The following is a 22439-nucleotide window of genomic DNA, read 5'->3' on the forward strand; positions in this document are numbered from 1 at the left end:
TTTCAAAATAAAGCCTGCAGGCATTTATTGCAAAATTTGATGACTATCACACTCCCACATAATTGTACATTATCTACAATCGTCAATAAGATACAGTGAGAGAGAGAGGGGGAGAGAGAGAGGGGGAGAGGGAGAGAGAGGGGAGAGAAAGAGAGGGGAGAGAGGGGGAGAGAGAGAGAGAGGGAGAGGTAAAGGGGTGAGAGCAGAAAAAGTGGGCCAGAGACTTCACAAAAAGGAGAGTAAAATACATGTATGTATATTAATCATAGCTTTTGGTAAAAGTGAGTTGGATACCATATATTTAAAGACATAATTACAAGTAGTGAAACAGACTCTTATTAATTAAATTGCTCATAAATTTGGTGAATTTCCTTTTAAAATGCATTAGACTGTGTGCCTATAAAAATATACTGTACAAGTGAAAAGCTGAAAGGCACTTGTATTTCTAACAATGCCCTGCAAGTGTTGAATTAAGAACCAAGTCTTCTCTTACAATAAAAAACCTCACTTATGATTAACATACCACAATTACATGCAAAGTTTGACATGTGTCAAATTATGTGAAGTTCATGTTATTTTATTCATACGTAATAACTCAATATTTGGTAGTTTTTAGATAGTATTGCAGCACAAATTCTCCATAGAAATGTTACATCTTAGAGCTACTTAATGTTCTTTTTCATTAACTCCAGATGTAAAACAGCAACTGGTGAATGAAACAATAAAAATACAGCCATAGATAGGTGTGGAGTGAGCTAGATGTACTGTAATCCCTCAAGGTTATCTATTAGGACCTCTTTAGGCAACGGGGCAGAGGAGACGGATCTCTTTGACCTGAACCTTGAGGTGACCAGTCATGGACATTACAAGAACGGGGAGGTCAAGTGTGAATTTTTTGCCAGGCACAGCTTCTCCAGCCATGAACAGCATGTAGCGTTTCTCTGCGGAGTATAAGTACATGAAAATTCATGAATTTCGTTTACTGTGAGTTTACTAGAGCATTATGCACCTTCTGACATGAATTTTGACAATATTTATTACATCACGTAAGGGGGTTTCAAACCTCCTGCGCTCACGGTAGTCTGAATATGGATATTTTTTGTTCATGTAGTTTGAGTAGCGTTCAATACAGAGATGTGACATTCAAACATATACATTTACACTGACACACCTATCTGCATGAGGATTATAGAAATTATTACGTAAACTTATATTTACTGATTAGCGATCTCGAATTTCACTTGGTATTTATTTACTATTTGAAAAATCCATGCCAAATGTAAAAGTTAGTAATACTGAAAAAGCAACTACATCGGTGTGTTTCATCGAAATGCATAATACAAGAGTTTAAAGGTATTTCCTGAATCCTTATTTATCCCATACCAACCGTGCAATATTAAATAATTCCAATAACATTGCCTGTTGAAAGCCAGAAGGGCATTAATTCTATTAAAAAACGCTTCAGTCTCTTGGCCGATGAAGTCTGATGATTTAGATATATCTTACCTGCCAGTTCAAGGTTACAGACATCATTCGTGATAAATCCGATGATGGGACGATCAACTGCATACGGGTTGTCTAAATGTGTCAAATCATCCAGAATCTTGGCTCGTCCATCTGGCCTCATCTTGACGATGAAAACTTTCAAACAAACAAACATGAGGAGTAAAAAATTAAGTATTTCCTGCACATCTATACATGGACATATACATGAAGCTTGAATTAGTAGTTGTACACACAAAATAAGAATGTAAGATCTTTGTATGTTATACTGATTAATAGTTACACAATTTGAAGGGTTGAACATCAATATCATTCAATATCTCGTTCAAAGTGTCGTTGACAATGGTTGACCTAGTGATAAAGGTCGTACACAAAATCGATCAAGAAATTAGGAAGAAGTCAGACAAACTAACTAGCATTGTTGCAAAAGTGGTAGACTTTCAAGGATTTAAGCCTCGCTTCCACATGATGTAGTAAACGCCATGGATAAATAAAAACATTTAAAGTAAAAATGTACAACAGGTGAGGGTTAAAAAAGTATCTGCATGTTACAAGGTTCCCTTAGCCTACTTGAATATCTGGGGGTACATGTTTAGAATTGTGAAGTACGCTGTGCTCATGTAATTTCATTTTGTTGCAGCCACTTTTTTATAGGGCGATTTATCACTTTAGGTTTGAGTGATACTTTGACATTGGTATCAGAGTGAGTGAGAAATTGTGATAGTACTTACTGTTGTCAGAATCACAAATCTTCTGTTCGAGGTCATCCGGAGCAGTAGCTGTAACCACTGGACAAACTACTGTAGAGGAGAAAATAAAAATAGAATACTGAGGGAAAGAAATCAATGGACAGAGTGCAAATGTAGAACTTCAAGGTAAAGACCAGTATTGGAAATGCCCCAATTTCAAAAAAATGAAATAGAAGCTCTAATACCAAACATGTGAAAGAATATGTTTTGACTAATACATGATGATAAAAGATTTGCCAGGAAACCGCCTATTAATTGATATATTTGGTAAATTAGTTTATTTATTGGGATGTGATAGATATAACGCACGTGTCGCGCACGTGTACGTAGTCCCATATACATCTTTTTGTGTACGGTGTCAAGTAAATGTTATTTTCTTTTGAAGCAAACTCTTATTTTACAAATACGATGAATCCCCAAAGCACTTAATGTATGTAACAATATATATTAACATACCTGAATCACACAAATCTCCACTAAATCCTGGAGCACATGTACATGATTCGCTTTCACATGTACCTCCGTTCAGACATGGGTTGGTTCCGCTACAGTCAACAAAATAGAGCGCCGGTCCAACAACTGGGAGTTTAAGAAAGACGTGTTAAAGATTGTCAAATTAGATAGTAGTTAGACTAGGTTATAATACAAGCATAACATGGCATGACAATTATTTTTTTATTAATTTTTATATTATGCATGAAGACAAAATAAGTTTTTATATAAATTTTCAAATGAATGAATTTTCAAATATGCTTTGTTTACATAATTTAGAATGCAATAACTCATAAACCGCAGAAGGTCTGGGCATGAGACTATTGTTTCTAGAAGATATCTCTAATGGGACACTCTATATAAAGTTTGAAAATCATCCTGCAAGAAAAATATTTAGTGTGAATTTGTAAAATGATAAATTGGCCATGGAGTTTGTACAGGCGTGGGTGTTCTTGCCACATAGCGGATTTCAACTTTCACATTCTATGAAAAATTTAATTATGCTCTCGCCGTTCAATTTAAAATATTTGTCATATGTCTTGTAGAATATACTCTCAGCTATAACATACTAAAACATTTGGGGGGAATGACGATGAATAACGGCGATATGGTTCAATGAACATCAACAAATATCTAAAAAAAAAACAATGTAATCATCGAAATCTATATTTCTGACTTTGAAACAGAAAAATTAGAACTAATTATATCATTTACTATATAAATCTATATGTATATACCTATTATTTGCTAGTTTCCCTAAACTATGCAGCCATCAAGAACTTAAAACGTCACATTCGCGCATGCCCCACCCCAATATTTTGCCTTACCAGGGTCATGTGCGCAAATGCACGCCCACCATCTTCCTCTTAAAGATAAAGACCAGTTATGGTCATGCGATTAGAAACGTTGGTAAATCGATCAGAAAAGGTTGATCATCTAGCATAGATGTACTGCAAGGTTCTGGAATCATCAAAATGATAAGAAATTTGGCCCAGTCTTCATAAAGTTACAAGCACTGTACACAGAAAGATGTATATGGGACTACGCACACATGCGTTTGTATCTCTCACACACCAATAGATAAACTAATTTACCAAATATATCAATTAGTAGGGGGTTTCTCGGCAATTTTTTTATCATCATGTATTATTCAAAACATATTCTTTCACATGATTGGTAATAAGAGCTTCCATTTCATTTTTTGAAATTGGGGCGTTTCCAATACTGGTCTTTAACTTTAAACGAGCCGCCAGAGACAACGCTTCAAACATGTTGCAGGGCAAGGAGAGGGGACGGAGGGAGGGAAATAGGTATTACATAGATTTATCATCAAAGTAAGTAATACGCTAAGACTCCGCGGGGGCATGACGTCTCCGCGAGCCTTTGTATTCTATTGTTTTTTAATGAGATCGCCGACCGAAGTTGGTGCAGCTATCTCCTCCTGCCATCGTCCGCGGGAGAGTCTACTCTGTGGAATTGGCTATACTCCGCCCGAGGTCGTCCTCCGTGTCGACGTCCAGGGCGAAAATAGACGCGATATGCATAATGCATGATATGCGTGACGACATGCAGAGATACCTCATGCATATTCAACATTACATCCGTATCAAAGAGACACAGAACAGATGACCATCAACTCACATTATGTTGCGTATTAAATGCTCTATGCAAAGGGCGGGATTACCCCGAGTAAACCATCTTGCTATAGGATGTGCTTTGTACTAGCTGCACAAGCCAGAGAGATACACGGGGCTAATTCCCGTCGACGTCCAAACTTAGAGACCTATTTCCATCATGATTGCCGTGATTTTTATATAGTTTTTGTGAATGGAGGTATGAAATCAAAGCTTATTTTGTGATTATTACGGCCATGTTTAATGCATTTTGATTATCTTTTTCTAAAGGAAAGTTTTCACAAGAAAACCATTGGACTGACAGTTCAGTCGCAAGCTAACTTCTGTCAACACACGTACGGTATATGCGTATATAGGAGGGGGGGGGGGTCAGTTAAATCGCAGCGGGTTGAGTGTATATAGGCGTGGGGTCCACGGGTTTCAAGGGGCTATAAACCCCGAAAGCTCAGGGGTTTTAGGCATTTAATTAGGGTCAGATGAGCATATTTTTAATACTTTATTTGTGACACTGGCAGGTCACTAATTTGTGTGGGTCCATACGAAGATTTGCGTAGTGTTGCGTACCAACTACGCTGGCCTACGTTACTATATGCTGAGGGACGCAAAGGGGTACGCAAGATGGACGCAAACAATTCAACATGTTTAATTTTTTTCGCGTACTTTCGTCGTAGAAACTTGACACAGAAAGTACGCCTTTTTACGCAACACTACGCTATACTGTACGTCATGCCTACGCAACAGTGCGCTACCCTACGCCAGATCGACAAAGCAGTAAAAGCTTTCCACACAGTAAGCAATCGTAAGCAACGATAAGCAAACCTGTACGCCAGCCTACGCATAACCTACGCAAGGACTACAGTGAAGCAACATTTTTCCATTAATACGCTGCCTAATATATGCGTAGTTTGTACGCCACACTACGCAGTTCCAGTGTGAAAGAGGCTTAAAGAATAACTACCGGTAGAGTTTTTTTTTATGAATGGCAAATAAAGTTCTTGGTGGTTTTAATTAAGAGAGTCTCTATAATCTATTTACACCCCTCTCCCCCCTCTAGAATCCCGCGGATTTCCGCGGGTCCTGCTAGTATAGTAAATAATAAAATTAGTTCTAATTTTTCTGATTTACCTCAATAAATCAATGTATCTACCTATTATTTGCTAGACCAGCACAGATAAGCCTGGGAGGCATGTCCCAAGTAGAAGGGGATTAATGGGGATTAATGGCAGACAAGGCCACACTCAGGGACGAAGACGCGAACAGTACCTCCCTTAGAAGAAACGTCCCAGAGATAAAAACGAAGCACGAGAAACGAGAGACTGCCAAAAGGTGGCCTCCAAAAGATCCTTTAGCCCAATACCTCGAAAAAGAGCCCAGGAAGAACCGATGCTTCTATGGTATCGCGGGCTCAGGCCTTGCCCCCCAGGAGGGCCTAAAGGCCAACAGCCCGTACGGCTCCGACAATCCATCTGGAAATGAAACCTCGGACGCAGTGGAAAAAAGTCCCCAGGTAACGAGAAAGAACTGGACGCCCTCATGAAACTCTTGGACCTGTCTAAGTACCATTTAAAAATCCTCACCAGGCACCATGCAGACTTAGTCCTCCTTGACCCAGGACAAGACAAAGAGAGGGTTGAGGAAAACCTCACCTGGCCCAGAGGAAACCATCTGGTCTTAGCCAAAAGGAGGGCCTGGGTCCAAGTCCAAAGCGTCGTCTCTCCCACCGAACAGGGTTAAACTGGACCGGGGTCCGGGTCACCCGAGTCCAAGGACCAGACAGAGTCGATCGCGTCCGAGGAAGGGCCGTACCAGTCGGCCGAGAGGCTAGGGGCTTAGCCCACCTGCTTTCCACAGCAAAGTATTCGAGAGGCTCAGATTGATTGACCGCCCCAGAGAAGGGGTGGCGTCTGAAAAAAGGTCCTACCCTTCTTCCCAGTCTTAGTCTAATGTGTGCTCGAGGCAGACTTTGACTCACAAAGAGACGTGGCTGAAAGATACTTCTTTGACTACTTGCGGGTGGAGCTCGCCGGCAGAGAAGTCGGCACCTTGGCCTCACCCGATGGGTCTTGCTCAGCAGAGCTCTAAAAGGCTCGTCTGAGACAGGGGAACTGGCCCCTGAGTGACTGTGGCTGCACAAACACTAGCTGCATGAGTTACTCAGGGCTTTCAGATGATCTTTTACGGCTGGCAATCACCCGTCACGGGCGACCGAGAGCCAGATCTACCTAGAACCGATCCAAAACCGAACCGTATGTCTACGCGTCCGGATACGGGATATGATATCCGAATCGGCAATCTGGACTGAACAAAATAACAGCTAACCAGGCTTTCGGACGGTCTCGTACTCCTTGCGGGCGGGATCGACCGCCATCAGAGGAGTCGACATATTGGACAGGCCCTGCAGAGCATGGCTGTCGGATATTTTGAATAGTTTGTAAGACAGACCAAACTGTGCCAAAAAGGATAATTTGATACAAGTGACTTAGCTGTCTACATGTTCTCTTGGCGTGCGAGAAAAGAAGAGGTGGGCGTGCGCTTGCGCATGTGACCCTTGGAAGGCGATGTTTTGGGGTGGCCTGCGCGGATGTGACGGAAGTTCTCGATGGCTGCGTAGCTTAGGGAAACTAGCAAACAATATATAGGTAAATACATTGATTTATTGAGGTTAATTCTTATCTACAACTCATACTCTATCCAAATATGACAATAAATTTGGGAGTTCATGGACTTGATTAAGAGGTATAATCGATTCAACATAAACATATTTCCGACCATTTTCAGATTTTGGCGAATTAAAGCCGGCATAAATTGTTATCTTTAACTCGTTTGTATGACATCATTTATGGCGAGTTAGGAAGATATGATTGATAATACAATTTCACAAAATGGATCCTGGATGATTTCAAGGTTGAGTGATCACACTGAGAGGGAAAGGTTTGTCTATTTTTGACCAAGGGGAATTAGTGGAAAATGTAATGGTGATCGAGCGGTGCGTTTATTTAGAAAATCTGACCATAAAAATGTACAGAAAGAAAGAATATAACGATAAAGAATAAAGATTCTGACAAAATCAAGAGGGGATCTGCAGATCTGCTGCAGATCACCTAAAAGGAGCTTCCATGAATAGAACATTGACCCCTGTTTACAGAAGTGAAAAGTAATCTGGGATTGCTGAAACAAAAATGTCATCTTTGTATGCAACCTACAAAGACAAGGCATGCCTATATTGGACAATCTTTGCCTCCCCCTTCCACAGTGCTCACCTGATTGCTGTGTTCGGAGGGTGATGACTGGACTGCTGGCGCCCTCGCCTGTCTCAGAGCGGGCAGCCAGGCGGATGTGGTAGAGGGTGTTGGGTCGGAGGTCGTCTAGGACGTAGTCGGTGGTGGGGGTGATGGTCTTGTGCATGTTAGAGGTAGAGACGTTGTAGTAGAGCTCATAGCGGACGATCTGGGGCTCCGTATCATGCATCATCCACGTCAGACGGATCTGGAAGGCAGATATGGCCACTCCTTCAAACTGCTCTGGCTGACTTGGCACTGAAGGATAAGGTAAAGAGAAGTATGTGAATCGATTGATGAGATTTCAGGATTCATTGATATGAATCATCAGCGAATGCAAAATACATTTGCTACGATTTTATGAATGCTACATTTAGAGATCAATACAAAAGTGAAAGTAATATTATTAGTTTCTCTCAGCTTAAAAGTGCAAGAAGCCAACTCTCAAGTGATCTCTTTCCATGCATCTATACCTTGAGGTATTTGTCTTTTGATCAATCCACATATCTGGTTTTCTTTATCTATCAACTATCTTCCTATCTATCAATGTATCTACATGTATCTGTACCTCATCCAAACATCCATCTATTCACTTAAAGGAAACCAAAACCTTCATAATAAGTTACTTTTATTGTAAAGTTTAAAAGATTTGAATAAAATCAGTGAAAATTTGAACAAAATCGGGCAAGGAATAAGAAAGTTAGAGCATTTTGAAATGACTAGTCACTAGAGGGCGGTATTCAATTTGATGACATCATCTATAAACAACTCTCCATGCCTTTTGTACATAAAACTTCACAATTGTTTTGCTTTCTTCATATTTATTTGTGTTCTTGATCCGACTTCATAACATGTGAAGTAGAATATCATTTTGCATTCTATATCTTGCTTTCAGGGGAGTACATTATCTCAATCACAAGAAAGAAGGAAAAACATGAAATTTGATGTACAAAAGGCATGGAGAGTTGTCCACAGATGATGTCATCAAATTGAATACCGCCCTCTAGTGACTAGTCATTTCAAAAAGCTCTTACTTCCTTATTCCTTGCCCGATTTTGTTCAAATTTTCACTGATATTTTTCAAATATCTTAAACTTTACAATAAAAGTAACTTAGTATGAAGGTTTTGGTTTCCTTTAACTACCTGTCTGTCATTTTTCCAATATCAATACATCTATTCATCAATCTATCTACTGCCCATGTAAATACCCAACAATTCATCCATCCAATAATCCCTGTTAGCTACTCACCTCCTTGCTGTGTCTTGACCTGTATTGGTGGCGAGGCCGGTCCCTCCCCCTTCACGGTGAAGGCGGACACGCTGACCGAGTAGATCTGCATGGTCACCAGATCACTGATGGTGGTCAAGGAGCGGCTAGCGTCTACCGAGACGTGGAACCACGACTCGGGATCGCTGTTGGGGTCGGTGGTGTAGAAGACGTTGTACCCCTTGAGGACACCGTTGGGCGTGGTGGGTGCGCTCCACTGGATGATGATGGTGCTGTCGCTGGTAGGGCGTGCCCGGACTTCTATGGGCGGAGAACCAGGCACTGCAAGAGAGAGAGGGAGAGAGAGAGTAAAGGTGAGTTTGTAAGTTTTCTGAGTTGGCAAGAAGGGCTTAAACTTTATTAATTCTGCAGAATGTAATGCCCTACTGGCTCTCAAAAGATGGGATCAGGGTAAGTCATTAAGAAAGACAAGTAGCATGACGTGTTTGAAAATGTAAACAGTATTATTATTTGAAATGTCGTCTTAAAAATGATAATAGGGACTTTTAGATTTACACGACGAGAGCGTGGACTGCCGCGTGTGACATTGTGTTAAGGCACTTGGCCGTGCCCGGCAGTGCCTTAAAAGGATGTCACACGTGGCGGTCCACGTTCTCGTCGTGTAAATCTAAAAGTCCCTACTAAATTTGTGATTATTCTTTCAGGGGAAAAGGTAGCCATTTTCCCCTAAAAGTTTTGATTTTTTTCAGCCTGCCTATGGAGATTGCACTGTTTTTCCCCTTTTTTACGGCACTGCCAACCAGTCGGCAAATCTCCCATGAGTGACGTATAAACAAATCTTCGGACGGATTCAGAAACCTTTACGTCTCACATTTACGTTGATATAACGATTGTTTTCATTCGTGGAGAGGAAACAGTAGCACTTTTTCAACCAATAAAAAGTAGCTTTGTTATAATAAATCAAGGTGGCTGGGATAGTTAGGCGCTAGCTATGCTTGACGAGTGCGCCCGTACGAACAAAAAACAGTATAGCTACACTTGCAATTAACGTGGTGCGTACAGAGTGTGTGCGTTGCGCTCAAACTCTCGGAGACCACAATGATTGTTTGGAATCTTGTTCTATTAATGTGTATACACGTGTACCCGAATGGGCTATTGCACTCCGACTATAGGGAATTAGTCAGTATAATCAGTGGCAGAGGGAAGGAGTTCGATTTCGTCTACGGTGTGATGGCATGCTTCTGCTGGTGTAGTCTATACCGTCATTTTGCATTTTTTGTAACTATAGGTGAGTTTCATTAATAATTCAGTTTCTTAGTGTTAGTAATTAGTAGTCAACGAGAGCAAGCGCTCGCACCCCCGCTCTGCCGCATTGGACTAGTTCGATCAGTGAAGCTCAATTCCTCAATGATTAGGACCCACTGTCTCCTAGCTAGTTTTCATAACTGTTTATCTGCTGCAGTTGGAACCACAGACTGCCATTGCATCAGTATTTCGGTACATATCACTGTACGTGTGATAAAGTATACTACATTGGCTGTCCATTTTTTGTTGGTGCTATTACACAACGAAAGCAAGTAAAGAGTTAAAGATAAACTTTAGTACTGGTAATGCGATTGCATTGTGAAAGAAAAGGTGTGGAAAGGATCAGAAACAGTTGATCATGTAGCATGTAAGTATTGGTGTGCACTGCAAGGTTCTGGAGTCATCAAAATCATAATAAATTTGACCGAGTCTTGGTAAAGTAACAAGCACTGTACACAGAAAGCTTTATATGGGACAACACACATGGTGCCGGGGCTAGTACTACCTTGATTTCCTTGTCTTTCTATGCTCATTACTTAGCCAGTATACATTTTCTTCCAAAATTGTTTGGCACATGTCATTTATTTGTAATCTTGAACATTCAGTGTAAGTTTCGTTTGATTCTGTGAGAATTAATTTTCTCTTTTTTACCAGAACTGGAGTTTATCTTTAATGTCAGAAAAAATACTATGCCAAAAGATGCAACTGAATACACCCGAAACCGATTTTAAAATATTTTGGACTTCAGTATTGAATAAATACAAGTTCAAAATCATTGTAAACTTGTTACCATCTTCTCCTGTCATGGCAGTGGCTTCAGCGCTCGGGTTGCTCCTCCCGATGGTGTTGACTGCGAGGAGGCGTACGGCGTACTCTGTATACGGCAGAAGGCCTTCTATGGTGAAGAAAGTGCCTTGCTCGGAAGGTATCTCCACTTCGGTGAAGGAGCCGCCTGATCGGCTGGGCTTGTACTCCAGGACATGGGAGGTGACCGTGTCACTGGGCAGGGTGCTCCACTCCACGGTCAGGGAGGAGGAGGTGTAGCCTGTCACCACGGGTGAGTTTGGTACGCTGGGGCGTGCTGGGGTGGAAGAGTCAAACAATTTGATTGAATAAACAATAATAATTTATTAATTTATATAGCGCAGCTATATACAAATATACTCTACTGCGCTATGATGAAAACAAAACTCCCAACAGTGTTATTTTATAGACATACAATAAAAACTATTCAAAAGCTCCTGAAAACAAGCGCGTCTTCAACACAACTTTGAAGACGCACTTGAAGATTTTATTGAATTTTATTATGTCTGAGCCTTCACTATAAAAGAATTAATACCAGATTGAAACAGTCTAGACAGAATTTGGCCATAGAATTTGCAATATTTCAATATTGGCCGTAACACAGAGTCATTATGCTGCAAAATAATAACCTATGGTTTTCCTACGATACTTCATCTAGGCATCCCAGGTCTCCACTATATCACTGTTTGGTGGATGCATAGGCATATTGACAAGAGGCATACACCCTGAATATTCTAATTTATTGGAAGTTCTGCTTTGCACCAGAAACATCGGTTCCTGGCAAAAAACAGGAGCAGGGCATATGTTGCTATATTTACAATATTCTACTGATATTTCAGCTGTAAGTCATGCAATCAAATGTTCCCGAAACTCACTTCTCACAGTGACTCTAGCTAAGGTTTCTATGGTCCCCAGCAAGCTGGTTGCTACACAGGTGTAGTTGCCTGACTCGTAGATGTCCCTCAGCTGCAGGACGTTGCGCCCGATTGGGAGACCGTCCATGTCGTCCAGGTCCATATCTGCTTTCATCCACCGTACCCTAGGCATCGGGGAGCCGTAGGCAGCACAGGTCAGGTTGACGCTGCCTCCTGGTACCACCTCCTGGTTCACAGGCAGGATGGTAAAGCGAGGCTCCACTCGACGATCTGAGGGTAGGACAAGAATGGTAATTAATACACTGTATCAAAGACAACAGACCACTTCTTAATGTAACTCAATGATGCACAAAAAGAGTACATAGTTTCCAAGTGCAAGTTGTATCCCCCAACATAGGAAAGAGGATGATTCAATCCAGTATCGAAGATAAAGACTGGAAAAATAAATTTGATGAATGAAAGAAATTTTAAGCAGATTATAAGCATCAAGATACAACACTCCATTTCTATAACTACTTTAATGATGTAAAGAAACAAAGTATATGGAAATATTTACGCTGATTGTACCATTTATGGGTTTAAATCTTTAGGGCTTCCATGCCTGCGATCAACACAACACAGTCCTTTCCTCATTCTTCCACAGATACATCATGAAAAGGTATGCTACATCAATTGGGCAAAGGAGATTTAAAAACTTCACACCTTTATGGCTGTAGGCAAGCATACAAGTGGGTTCTCTACACTCTTATGCCTGACATGATTCTTATATATTTTAATAACTAATATTTGTAATTTTAAAAAAAGAAGAAAAAGAATCATTTGGTAACGGAACTTACCTTTGACATAGACTTGAGCCTCCGCAGAGTAGCGTGTTCCCAGAGAGTTCTTCGCGGCACACTCATAGCGACCCTGGTCAGACAGCAGAACTCTGGAAAACTGAAGGCCCGCTGGTAGTAGCAAAAGAAAGAGGAGGAACAAAAAAAAAAGAAATTAGTTTGATTGATTGATTGTTCAAGATTTACATATACTTGCAGCTCTACAACAAAACAGGAAGATACAATTCCATACGTTGCTTTAGAATAAAGAAATAGGTAAAATATTAGCTGATGTTTTTCACCTTAAAGATACTCCCTTAAATTTGCATCAAATTCTGTAGAACTTTGCAGGAATTATGAATATGTCATTTATTTCCTATCTGTGAAATTTAAATGTTAACTGTGTGCTGGTATTCAAATTATGCAAGGAAATCCGTTTACTTTCTAGACTTCCCTGTCAGACACTATGAGTGACTGACTGAAATCTGTTTTCCTTTGGTAAATAACATACATAAAATGAGTTGTAACAGGTCATATCCGGACACCTACCCACTGGACATCCACCCCCGGATCAGGCGCGGATCCAGGATTTCATAGGGGAGGGGGCCCAACTTTCTTTTTTTTTTTGCTCCCGAAAATTTGAAAAACGCGCCGGCCGAAAAGTCGCTCAGTGGGGGGGGGGGGGGTGTAGTGAGCACTATTTAAAAAAAAAAAATTTTTGCTCCCAAAAAGTCGCTCAGTGGGGGGGGGGGGGTTCTGCCACTGCCCTGGATAACCACCCACAGTCAACTACCCCCTAGGGCAACCACCCTCTAGGACGACTACCCCCAAGGACAACTACCCCAAGATAACTACCGTTTAGGATAATTGTCCCGGTGGTACATGAGCATTTTTCTACACCAACAACCCACTACTTGTAGTCGCATAACATGTACAACCATTTGGTACAATAGTCTGAAAAATCAGACTATTATTTAGGTGACTGCAATCACTTATGTCGATTCGACAACTAATGGTCGTTATTTTCCCACAAAAAGCTATTTTCAAACCCTTTGTTTTGAGGGAAGTTCTAAATAAGTATTGTCTTTCAGATGCAGTTGGAATTGAACCTTTTTATTTGTTTGACCTGCAAATGGGACATAGTACCTTCAATGTTGTGGTCGACAGGTTTTCATACTTTCTATCTTTGCTTTTGTAAGTAATTTTCTTCATGCTTCTGATTCCAGAAAAAACGAAACCGAGAATTATCGATGTTTTATCATTAAAAAAAAACTTAGTCACATTTATAATTAATGAATGACACATATTTGGAAAGCTTAGATCCTCCTCTTTCATTTGCTGCAACTCAGTCATTTGGCGGACAGTATCTGAATTTCAAGGACTGAAAACAAATTTGTTTGACAAAATTATGGAAATGCAAGCACTACTTTAGACAAACACAACTTTGTCATTCCTTGCTCATTTTTCCTGATTGAGGTGTCATGTGAAAGGGCAGAAACCCAACTTTCTAGAAATGTGATTTTCTCCTTGAAATTCAAATACCGTCCGCCAAATGACTTTTTGGTTTCCATACTTCAAATTCATTTTAATCACTCATGCATGAAATATGCATCATATGAGTTGCATCAAATGAAAGAGGAAGATCTAAGCCTTCCAAATATGTGTCATTTGTTAATTATAAATGTGACTAAGTTTTTTTTTAATGATAAAACATCAATAATTCTCGGTTTCGTTTTTTCTGGGACGCACTGTATATGTACCATGTAAAAATCACAGATTGAGGAGCAAATTCATCTCATTGACATATACATGTATGAACTAAAATATGGAAGTAAATAAATGTCCCATATAATTACCTCAAGAATTAATGACGATCCAATTATTCTATCTCTTTTTCTTATACTGATCTATACAAATTCTCAGGAGTATTAGTTCATCAAATTAAAGTGAAAAAAAGAAAAGAAAATTCTACATCAAATCAATAATAAGGCACTGCATATATAGATATGGATGCAATAATCCTTTCACACCCCACTCCAATATTTAACTAAATAAAATTCACAAATAACATCAGCACACACAGCGCTAAAACTACACAATTCCTAAAAGTATAAGCCATTTCAGTATTTTTGATGAAATTGAACATATATTTTCTTTCAGCTGAATTGTTCCTCAAAGGTACTATGTCCCACTTGCAGGCCAAAAAATGAAAAGGTTAAATTCCAACGGTATTTGAAAGATAATACTAATTCAGAACTTCCCTAAAAAAGGGAAGGGGGGCTTGGGTATGTCTTTAAGTGGGAAAATAACGACTATTAGTTGTCGAATCGACTTAAGTGCTACCAAGTCAGTAAGTAATAGTCCGATTTTCAGACTATTGTACCGAGTGGTTGTACTTTTTGTGCTGCCGAAGATTCAATCAGTTTTATTTTGGCCATTACAAGAAGTGGGTTATTGTTGACAAATGCTCATGTACCCTTTACAGCTCATTTTATGTATGTTATTATCACAGAAGAAAAAAGCCAGTCAGTCACTCAATAGTGTCTGACAGTGAAGTCTAGCAAGTTAACTGGTTTCCTTGCATAATTTGAATATTAGGACCCTGCTCACGTTTAAATTTCACAGATAAAACATACATGACATATTCATAATTCCTGCAAAGTTCTACAGAATTTGATGTTGGCTGCAAAAGGGACATAATATCTTTAAAACCTTGTTCTGCTACAATGAGTTAGTGTGGGCAGAGTGCAACTGACAAATGTATTGTAGACTCGTGGTTTTGTTCATGCTAATGAGCTTTCTTTGAAGAGAGCTAAGCACTTGCTAAACAAAGGTAACAGACAGTTAGTCAGAAAAATTACTACAAGATCAGGAAAAACAGAAAAAACATAACATAAGAAAAAAGCACCCGGTCCGGACGGCCTCTCATCTGTGTTACTGAAGGAAACCGCACTTGTGTCATGCCATATCTTACAACGCATCTCTAGCCTTAGGTAAAGTTCCAACCTCTTGGAAATCTGCTAACATCACCCCTGTTTTTAAAGCCGGTGATAAATCCTGTCCATCCAATTACCGTCCTGTTGCATTGACATCCCTAGCCAGTAAGATCATGGAGTCCTTCGTTGCTAAAGCCATACGGAGCCACTGTGATTCTACTTGTCCAATCACCAATGTGCAGCATGGTTTTCAGAAAGGGAAATCATGTGTAACTCAAGTCTTGCATCTAACTAATGATTGGTTGCACTGTCTCGAAGGTCCCTCCTCTTGCCCAGTAGATGTCATCTCACTTGACTTTTCGCGAGCGTTTGATAAAATGCCACACGACATCCTGCTCAACAAGCTATCACTGCAGTACAACATAGGCGGAAATCTATGGCATTGGATCAAGTCGTTAGTATGTGGTCGTCAACAGAGAGTGATCATCAGAGGTGCATCTTCTCAGTGGGGTGGTGTACCCTCAGGGGTACCCCAAGGGAGCATTGTTGGCCCCCTGTTCTTCAACCTTTTTGTTAATGATATTCCGGACTGTGTGTCTTCTAGGTGTGCTATGTTTGCAGACGACACTCTAATTTATCGTCCAATCAGGTGTGCTGACGACTCCCGTGCTCTCCAATGTGATCTGGACAATGTATTGATATGGTGTTCGAGAAATCGAATGGAACTAAATGCAAAGAAAACAAAAGTAATGCGGATAGCAGGAATGAAGAAGAAAAATGTCAGTCTTCCATCTTACCATGTAAACGTAGATTCTGTAGAGGTTGTAGGTGAAATGAAGTATCTAGGGATAATATTAAACCACAAACTTTCCTGGGATAGTCATGTCGTTTATATCATCTGCCGTGCAAATAGAATGCTAGGTTTACTTACCTCTCTTTCTTCCGGTCTCTCCTCCTCAGCAATATTTGCTCTATACAAATCATTGGTTCTCCCGATACTCGAGTATGGATTACCTGCGTGGAATCCTTACAATAGCTGTCTTTCTGACAGATTAGAAAGCATCCAACGCCGCGCAACCCGTCTTATCCTAAAACAACAACGGCAACAAATGTCATACCAAAATCGACTGAAATTGTTGAACTGGCAAAGTTTGAAGTCTCGCCGCACCTTCCTCATCATTACCTTTGTAGCCAAGTCCCTTCTCCGTCTCACTTCTTGTGAAGATGTTCAAGCTAGCATACACGTGGTTGCAAGGCGTCTGGATGATCTTCGTTTTAAACATCTTCGTGCTCGCACTCAGCGACTAGCCAATACTGCACTATTTCTTTTCCCGATTCTATGGGACAGTTTGCCTATTAGTTTACGTAATGACCTTATCTTAGTAAACTTCGTCAATTGGAAACAAAGCCTCAAAACTCACCTCTCATCCCTCGACATCAGTGTATAAAGCTGATACAGGCATTCTCAATTCAATAATTTCAATGTAAGTTTTATTTATAAATTATGTGTACAATCTAATACGCGATATAAGTCCGAAACATGATTCCATCTTATTTCAAATTTGTTTAATGCAATATTTTGATAACATTTAATTAGGTAAATGTAAACCATGGTATTATAACCGGGTATATCATTAAACTTGTGAACCTTCTTATGTAATACATGTATATAATGTGTACTTAATTTTTATATTGGCTTACATTTGCTCTTTCCTCTCATTTCTTTTTTATGTTATTGTTTATCCTTGATTTGTTACTCTCTTTATTGTCCGTATGCTGTGTTTTTTAACTTCTGTGTCTTCTGCACTCAGTTGGACCTCAATTTCCAATTCAATTATCTCAATTTCAATTTCATTTATATAATATGTGATCAATCAGATATGTGTCATAAGTCCGGATAATAGTTTCATTTTATTTTAAAGTTATTTAATATACATGTAATACTTTGATAGCATTTAATCAGGTAAAGAAAACCCCAGTATAAATATTGAACATGCTAATTACATTATATTTCTATGAAGAGTCAATGCTATTATGTTATTGAAATTGTACATTTGTAATATGTTATTGAAATTGCAAATTTGTAATATGTTATCTATAATTTCTATGTTGGCGTTACATATGCTCGTGCCTCGCCTTTCTTTATATTTTTATTGTTTATCCTTGATTTGTTACTGTCTTATTTGTCCTCATGCTATATTTTTACCAGTCTTCTGAGTGCATCAGTTGGTTGGGCGGAGGGACCTTCACGGTTACAGTAATTAAGTTTGCTCTCTTCTTCCCTGGCCGCCATCTTTTGCACTCAGAATATTGCTACAAAAATTTGTATTTGCACATTTTTTGTCATTCCAATTTTGTATTTACCATGTTTATATTGTTAAATTGTTATATTTCTTGAAAGTGCCGAATAAATAATACAATACAATACAAAAAACATGGCAAGATGTGCGCACGTTCGCTTAAGCCTATAAAACAGCCAGGCCTCTCAAAGCAGTCGATATCTCTTCACTATACATTTATACAGAAAGACCGTAGAGATTTAAGAAGAGTTTTCAAGCCCTGTGCTTTTCAGGCTCAAGCCAATTTACGGTGCTAGGGACTTAGAGATGAACTTCATTTCAAGAGAAGCCAAACTCGCATTCACATTGCTGTATACAATCCAGTTTTCTAAATACAACAGGGCTCATGATGACTCTGGTTCAAGAACTACAGCAATAGCGTGGGAGCACATATTCTTTCCTATTAGAAGCAATTTTCTTTTAAATAAAAGAAACCCCTGGAGGAAAACATGGGCTCTTATCTCTATCACAACATCCTATCTCTCTATAATGAAATATTTTGTAGTATTTGATATTCTCAAAATCTTCTTTTTTAAAATAATTTTTCATTTCATTTCTAAAAATTATCAATATGAAGTTTTACATTGAAGCAGGTGACCTTCCATTACATCTACCAATTGAAAAGTTGAGTTTATCTTGACCCCCAATTTGTGCAAACGACTCTTAATTCTTTATCAGCTGCATTGTCTCATCACTGAATTATGAAAGATTTTATGCAAATGATTATCACATCTTCACTTCTCTCTTCCTCTTCCATTCTTTAAAACAAAATTATTGGTCACATATTACAACTTACAATCCGTTATGGAGATCCTGTCATTAGTTTCGATGGGTACAAATTCCTTGAACCACAGGATCTCAGGCTCAGGGTTGCCGGTGGCTCCACAGTAGATGGTCGCCGGTTGGTTGTTCTCCACCACCATGTAGCGTCTCGGGTTGGACGTCTCGGGATAGCCCGCTGGAAGACTGTCAGCTGCAGAAATTAAATGAAGTAGAGAGAAAGAGAAAGAGAGGAGAAAAACAAAGCTATGGTCAATAAAATTAAACAAGGGAAACGCTCTTGGCGGTCTCGCCTGCATTACGCAATTTGGTATGATGAAAAATTGAGGTTGGGACATTATTTATAGGCAGGGTGGCCCAATAGCAGGCCGCCAAAAATGAAATCCTCTGAATATAATCAAAATTATACTTTCAACATGATGATAAAATTCAAAATCTTAACCTGATGCCACAACATAGTCTAAGTTTGTTGACCTGAAATGACCTTTGACCTTGACTTTGTGACCTGTTGGGGATACTTGATAGCCCTTTAGTCTAAGTTTCATTGAATAAGAACTTATACTTTCAAAATTATATTAAAAATTCAAAAACTTAACATTGGTTAAGTTTTTGATGTTGACGCCGTCGCCGCCGTAGTCTAGTTCTGGACCCTAGACCTATATCGATTTTTGTTATTCGCCGACTATGAACGTTAAGCCGAGTGATGGCGCGATCCTTAGTGACTGTGATATCCCCGAAAACCGCGCTGGAATAGGACGGCCATGCATTATGACTCGAGGCATGGGCACACAGAGAATTTGTTTATATTGGGAACCGGGGTAAAATGCAATAAATTATTGAAAAATTATTGCATTTTCTATGTTTCTTTTTTATTTATGGAAACTGCCCCCTACCCTAGCCCCCGCTGCGTACAGTCATGGTTTAGTGACAAAGCAATGGCCTCGTGACTGTGAGGCTCCAGGATCAAAACCGTGTCGATGTGCTATATTAGTGCCCTTTTGAGCGGCATTAATCCTCATTACTGTCATTTATGGCTTAAGGGCGTAGGTCCCCTAGTTGATAAGCATAGTAGCATACACATGCTTTGGCAATCACGCAAAACACACATTGCCAAATTATTATTCAATAAAATCTGAGAATGTATACTATTATCTAGATCTATTATTTTTAAATTATTTTTAAAATAATTTTATTAATTTGGGTAAAACAAAAATATTCCAACTTTATGAGCGACAGTGTACAATGAAATACTTGACTGAAAGTAGGGGAGTTTGATATGGTGCACAATTGCACCCCTCTGTAAATAATCGAATAGTCCATGGTGTGTCATGAATATCCATGTTTTTGCTTACCTCAGCAAAATGTTTGCCTATACTCAATGGGAAAATCACGGTGGGGGTTGGCTGAAGTAGACATAATGAACCAAGCAATATCAAATAGGCAAGAACATTCCATCAAAAGCACCCCTCTAATCACCAATGCCCCTGAACAAAATAGGATGGCTGAATGAGTGCTGATATTTTGTTCTTTCTGGAAGCTCTACTAAAAATGTGTTTGTTTCAAGAAAACTTGGAGGACTGTTCCAGTATTCATTATAACATTTGCCCATAGCCAATTCTGTTTAAGTGTTGCATGGATATCCTAACTAAAATGTGCAATCTTTTTGTCTTACTACTCAACGTTATTCAACTGCATGATATTCTTATGGTGGAGATCAGGTTGGGATCACAATTGAAAATGGGCAGTGAAATGTAAAGAACTAAAATAGAAAAAGGACGATTAATTATTAACCAAACATGAGAGCATCATCAAACTCAACACCATCTGCGCATTGAAGAAAGGTTCTATGCTTTATGAATATAGAAGGGCTGAAAGAGACAATTTAAATTTGTGTGGGAATAAAAAGTTTCCTCTCAATTGGGTACCTAAAAATGTAATGTTACATTGACAAACTCAGCAGCTGCTATTCTTTCATATACCCACATCATTTGAAATATGAATAAAAGAATTTTACAGTAACAATAGGATTAACTCTCATGAGGGGGGACTGGGAGCCCCCCCCCCCCCCTCGACATTTTCGGAGATCGCGCCGCAACCGCTTGGAATTTTGAATTGTTGTTTCACAACTTTTTTTCCTCAAGTCTTGCGCACATTTTAATATCATTTTCGTCAAAATCGGATATACCTGTAAGGTGTTACATAACAATTAGTATGCGCATGTCATCAAAAAAATGCTATAATTGCATACATTCATGTACAAGCAGAAATGTGAAGATATGAATTGATATCAAATTGCTTTTATATGCTTCTTAGAGTAACTTAGTGTATTCCAGAACAAAAGAATACATTAGAAATAAAACAATAGATATAATAAGAAATTTAAAAAAATTAATAAAATACATAAGAAAATAAATAGTTGAAAATTGCATCAAATTTGGATAAATTATCATTATTAATTACATCAAATAACTATTTTGTGTTAGAAAAGAAGTTTCAAATGAATAATGAGTTTCAACATTCAAAAAGTTGAGTCTGGCAATTTTTGTTGTGATTCTAGTTCCCTAAATATAGTTCCAGATTTGATATTCATGAATGCGTAATTTGCGTATTCATAATTTATGCAAATTAACCTATGTATTTTCAAATATCATAAAAATAATGAAACCTCATGAATTTGAGATGAAGGAAACATTTATTCAATGCATTTTCAAGATTCTTCACAAGTCTACGGACAAATATGTAGAGTTTTCTGTAAAATGCATAAAATTAGCATTTTGCATAATTAATTAGGCTATAACGACAAAAATTTGCATATTAGGAAAAAAGTAATTATACCATCTTGTTCCTTTAATACGTAAATATCTACAAATATGCAAATTTTCGTGTTCATCGGACATTCGACGGCTGAGATCATAGGGGGGGGGGGCCTCTCAGGCCCCCCCCCCCCCCCCAGTCAGAGGGTACTCAAAATAGCCCAGTACAGTAAGGGTTAATGGTGGCCAACGTGAGTGCATGCTTATAGTGGCGCTTAAAGGCTACATGTCAATTAGGTTCGATTTAATTAGAAGGGGGCCGTCCGGTCTAGCCATAACACCTCATTAAGGCAACATATAGTTCAGCATTAGGTCACAACGATAGATGTACTCTCATATCACTGGATATACTATCATATGGTGGCTCCTAAGGGACACGCAAACGCAAAATTTGACGTATACCTATGCAACAAATTTGTGGATTTTAACGTCAAAGACGTGAAAATCCACAAATTTGACGTATACCCACATGTACATGTATGCAACAAATTTATGGATGTTCACGTCAAAGACGTGAAAATCCACAAATTTGACGTATACCTTTGCTGGGTAATTGTTTCGTTTTTCTGTACTCAATGGCCAATATTCGCGTCAGCGTGTCCCTTTTGGGCCGACGCAGACGTATATATTTGACGTATACCTATGCAACAAATTTGTGGATTTTCACGTCAAAGACGTGAAAATCCACAAAGTTGGGGCTGGGTCACCCGTCGCCTTGCAGTAGAACGTTGCAGCGCCTTCATCTATACCACTCTCGTCTGTCAGACCAAATGTCTGAATATCCTTTTTATTCCAATTTTCTTGAGATAGTGGACAATAGGCTATTCACATGTGCTCAAGCAACAATCGCTCTGGCCTATATTTCATCAAAAGATTTAGGGTTTAGG

At 39.1% G+C, this 22439-nt stretch overlaps 1 protein-coding gene across 1 annotated transcript in view; it reads right to left on the bottom strand.

The window, feature by feature from the left end:
* Positions 1–22439, bottom strand: part of LOC105447552 (receptor-type tyrosine-protein phosphatase S-like) — a 33090-nt gene continuing 10651 nt past the window's right edge. The window contains exons 3-10 of the mRNA XM_030982795.1: positions 18756–18932; positions 12706–12816; positions 11870–12139; positions 10981–11271; positions 2709–2831; positions 2235–2303; positions 1507–1641; positions 1–941 (exon numbers count right to left, since the gene is read on the bottom strand). Of these exons, the coding sequence (XP_030838655.1) occupies positions 799–941; positions 1507–1641; positions 2235–2303; positions 2709–2831; positions 10981–11271; positions 11870–12139; positions 12706–12816; positions 18756–18932 (1319 nt within the window). The 3' untranslated portion in view covers positions 1–798. The remainder of the gene's footprint in view (positions 942–1506; positions 1642–2234; positions 2304–2708; positions 2832–10980; positions 11272–11869; positions 12140–12705; positions 12817–18755; positions 18933–22439) is intronic.

Source organism: Strongylocentrotus purpuratus, unplaced genomic scaffold (genome assembly GCF_000002235.5).
Source record: "Strongylocentrotus purpuratus isolate Spur 01 unplaced genomic scaffold, Spur_5.0 spur5_scaffold_13, whole genome shotgun sequence".
Classification (NCBI taxonomy): Eukaryota; Metazoa; Echinodermata; class Echinoidea; order Camarodonta; family Strongylocentrotidae; genus Strongylocentrotus; species Strongylocentrotus purpuratus.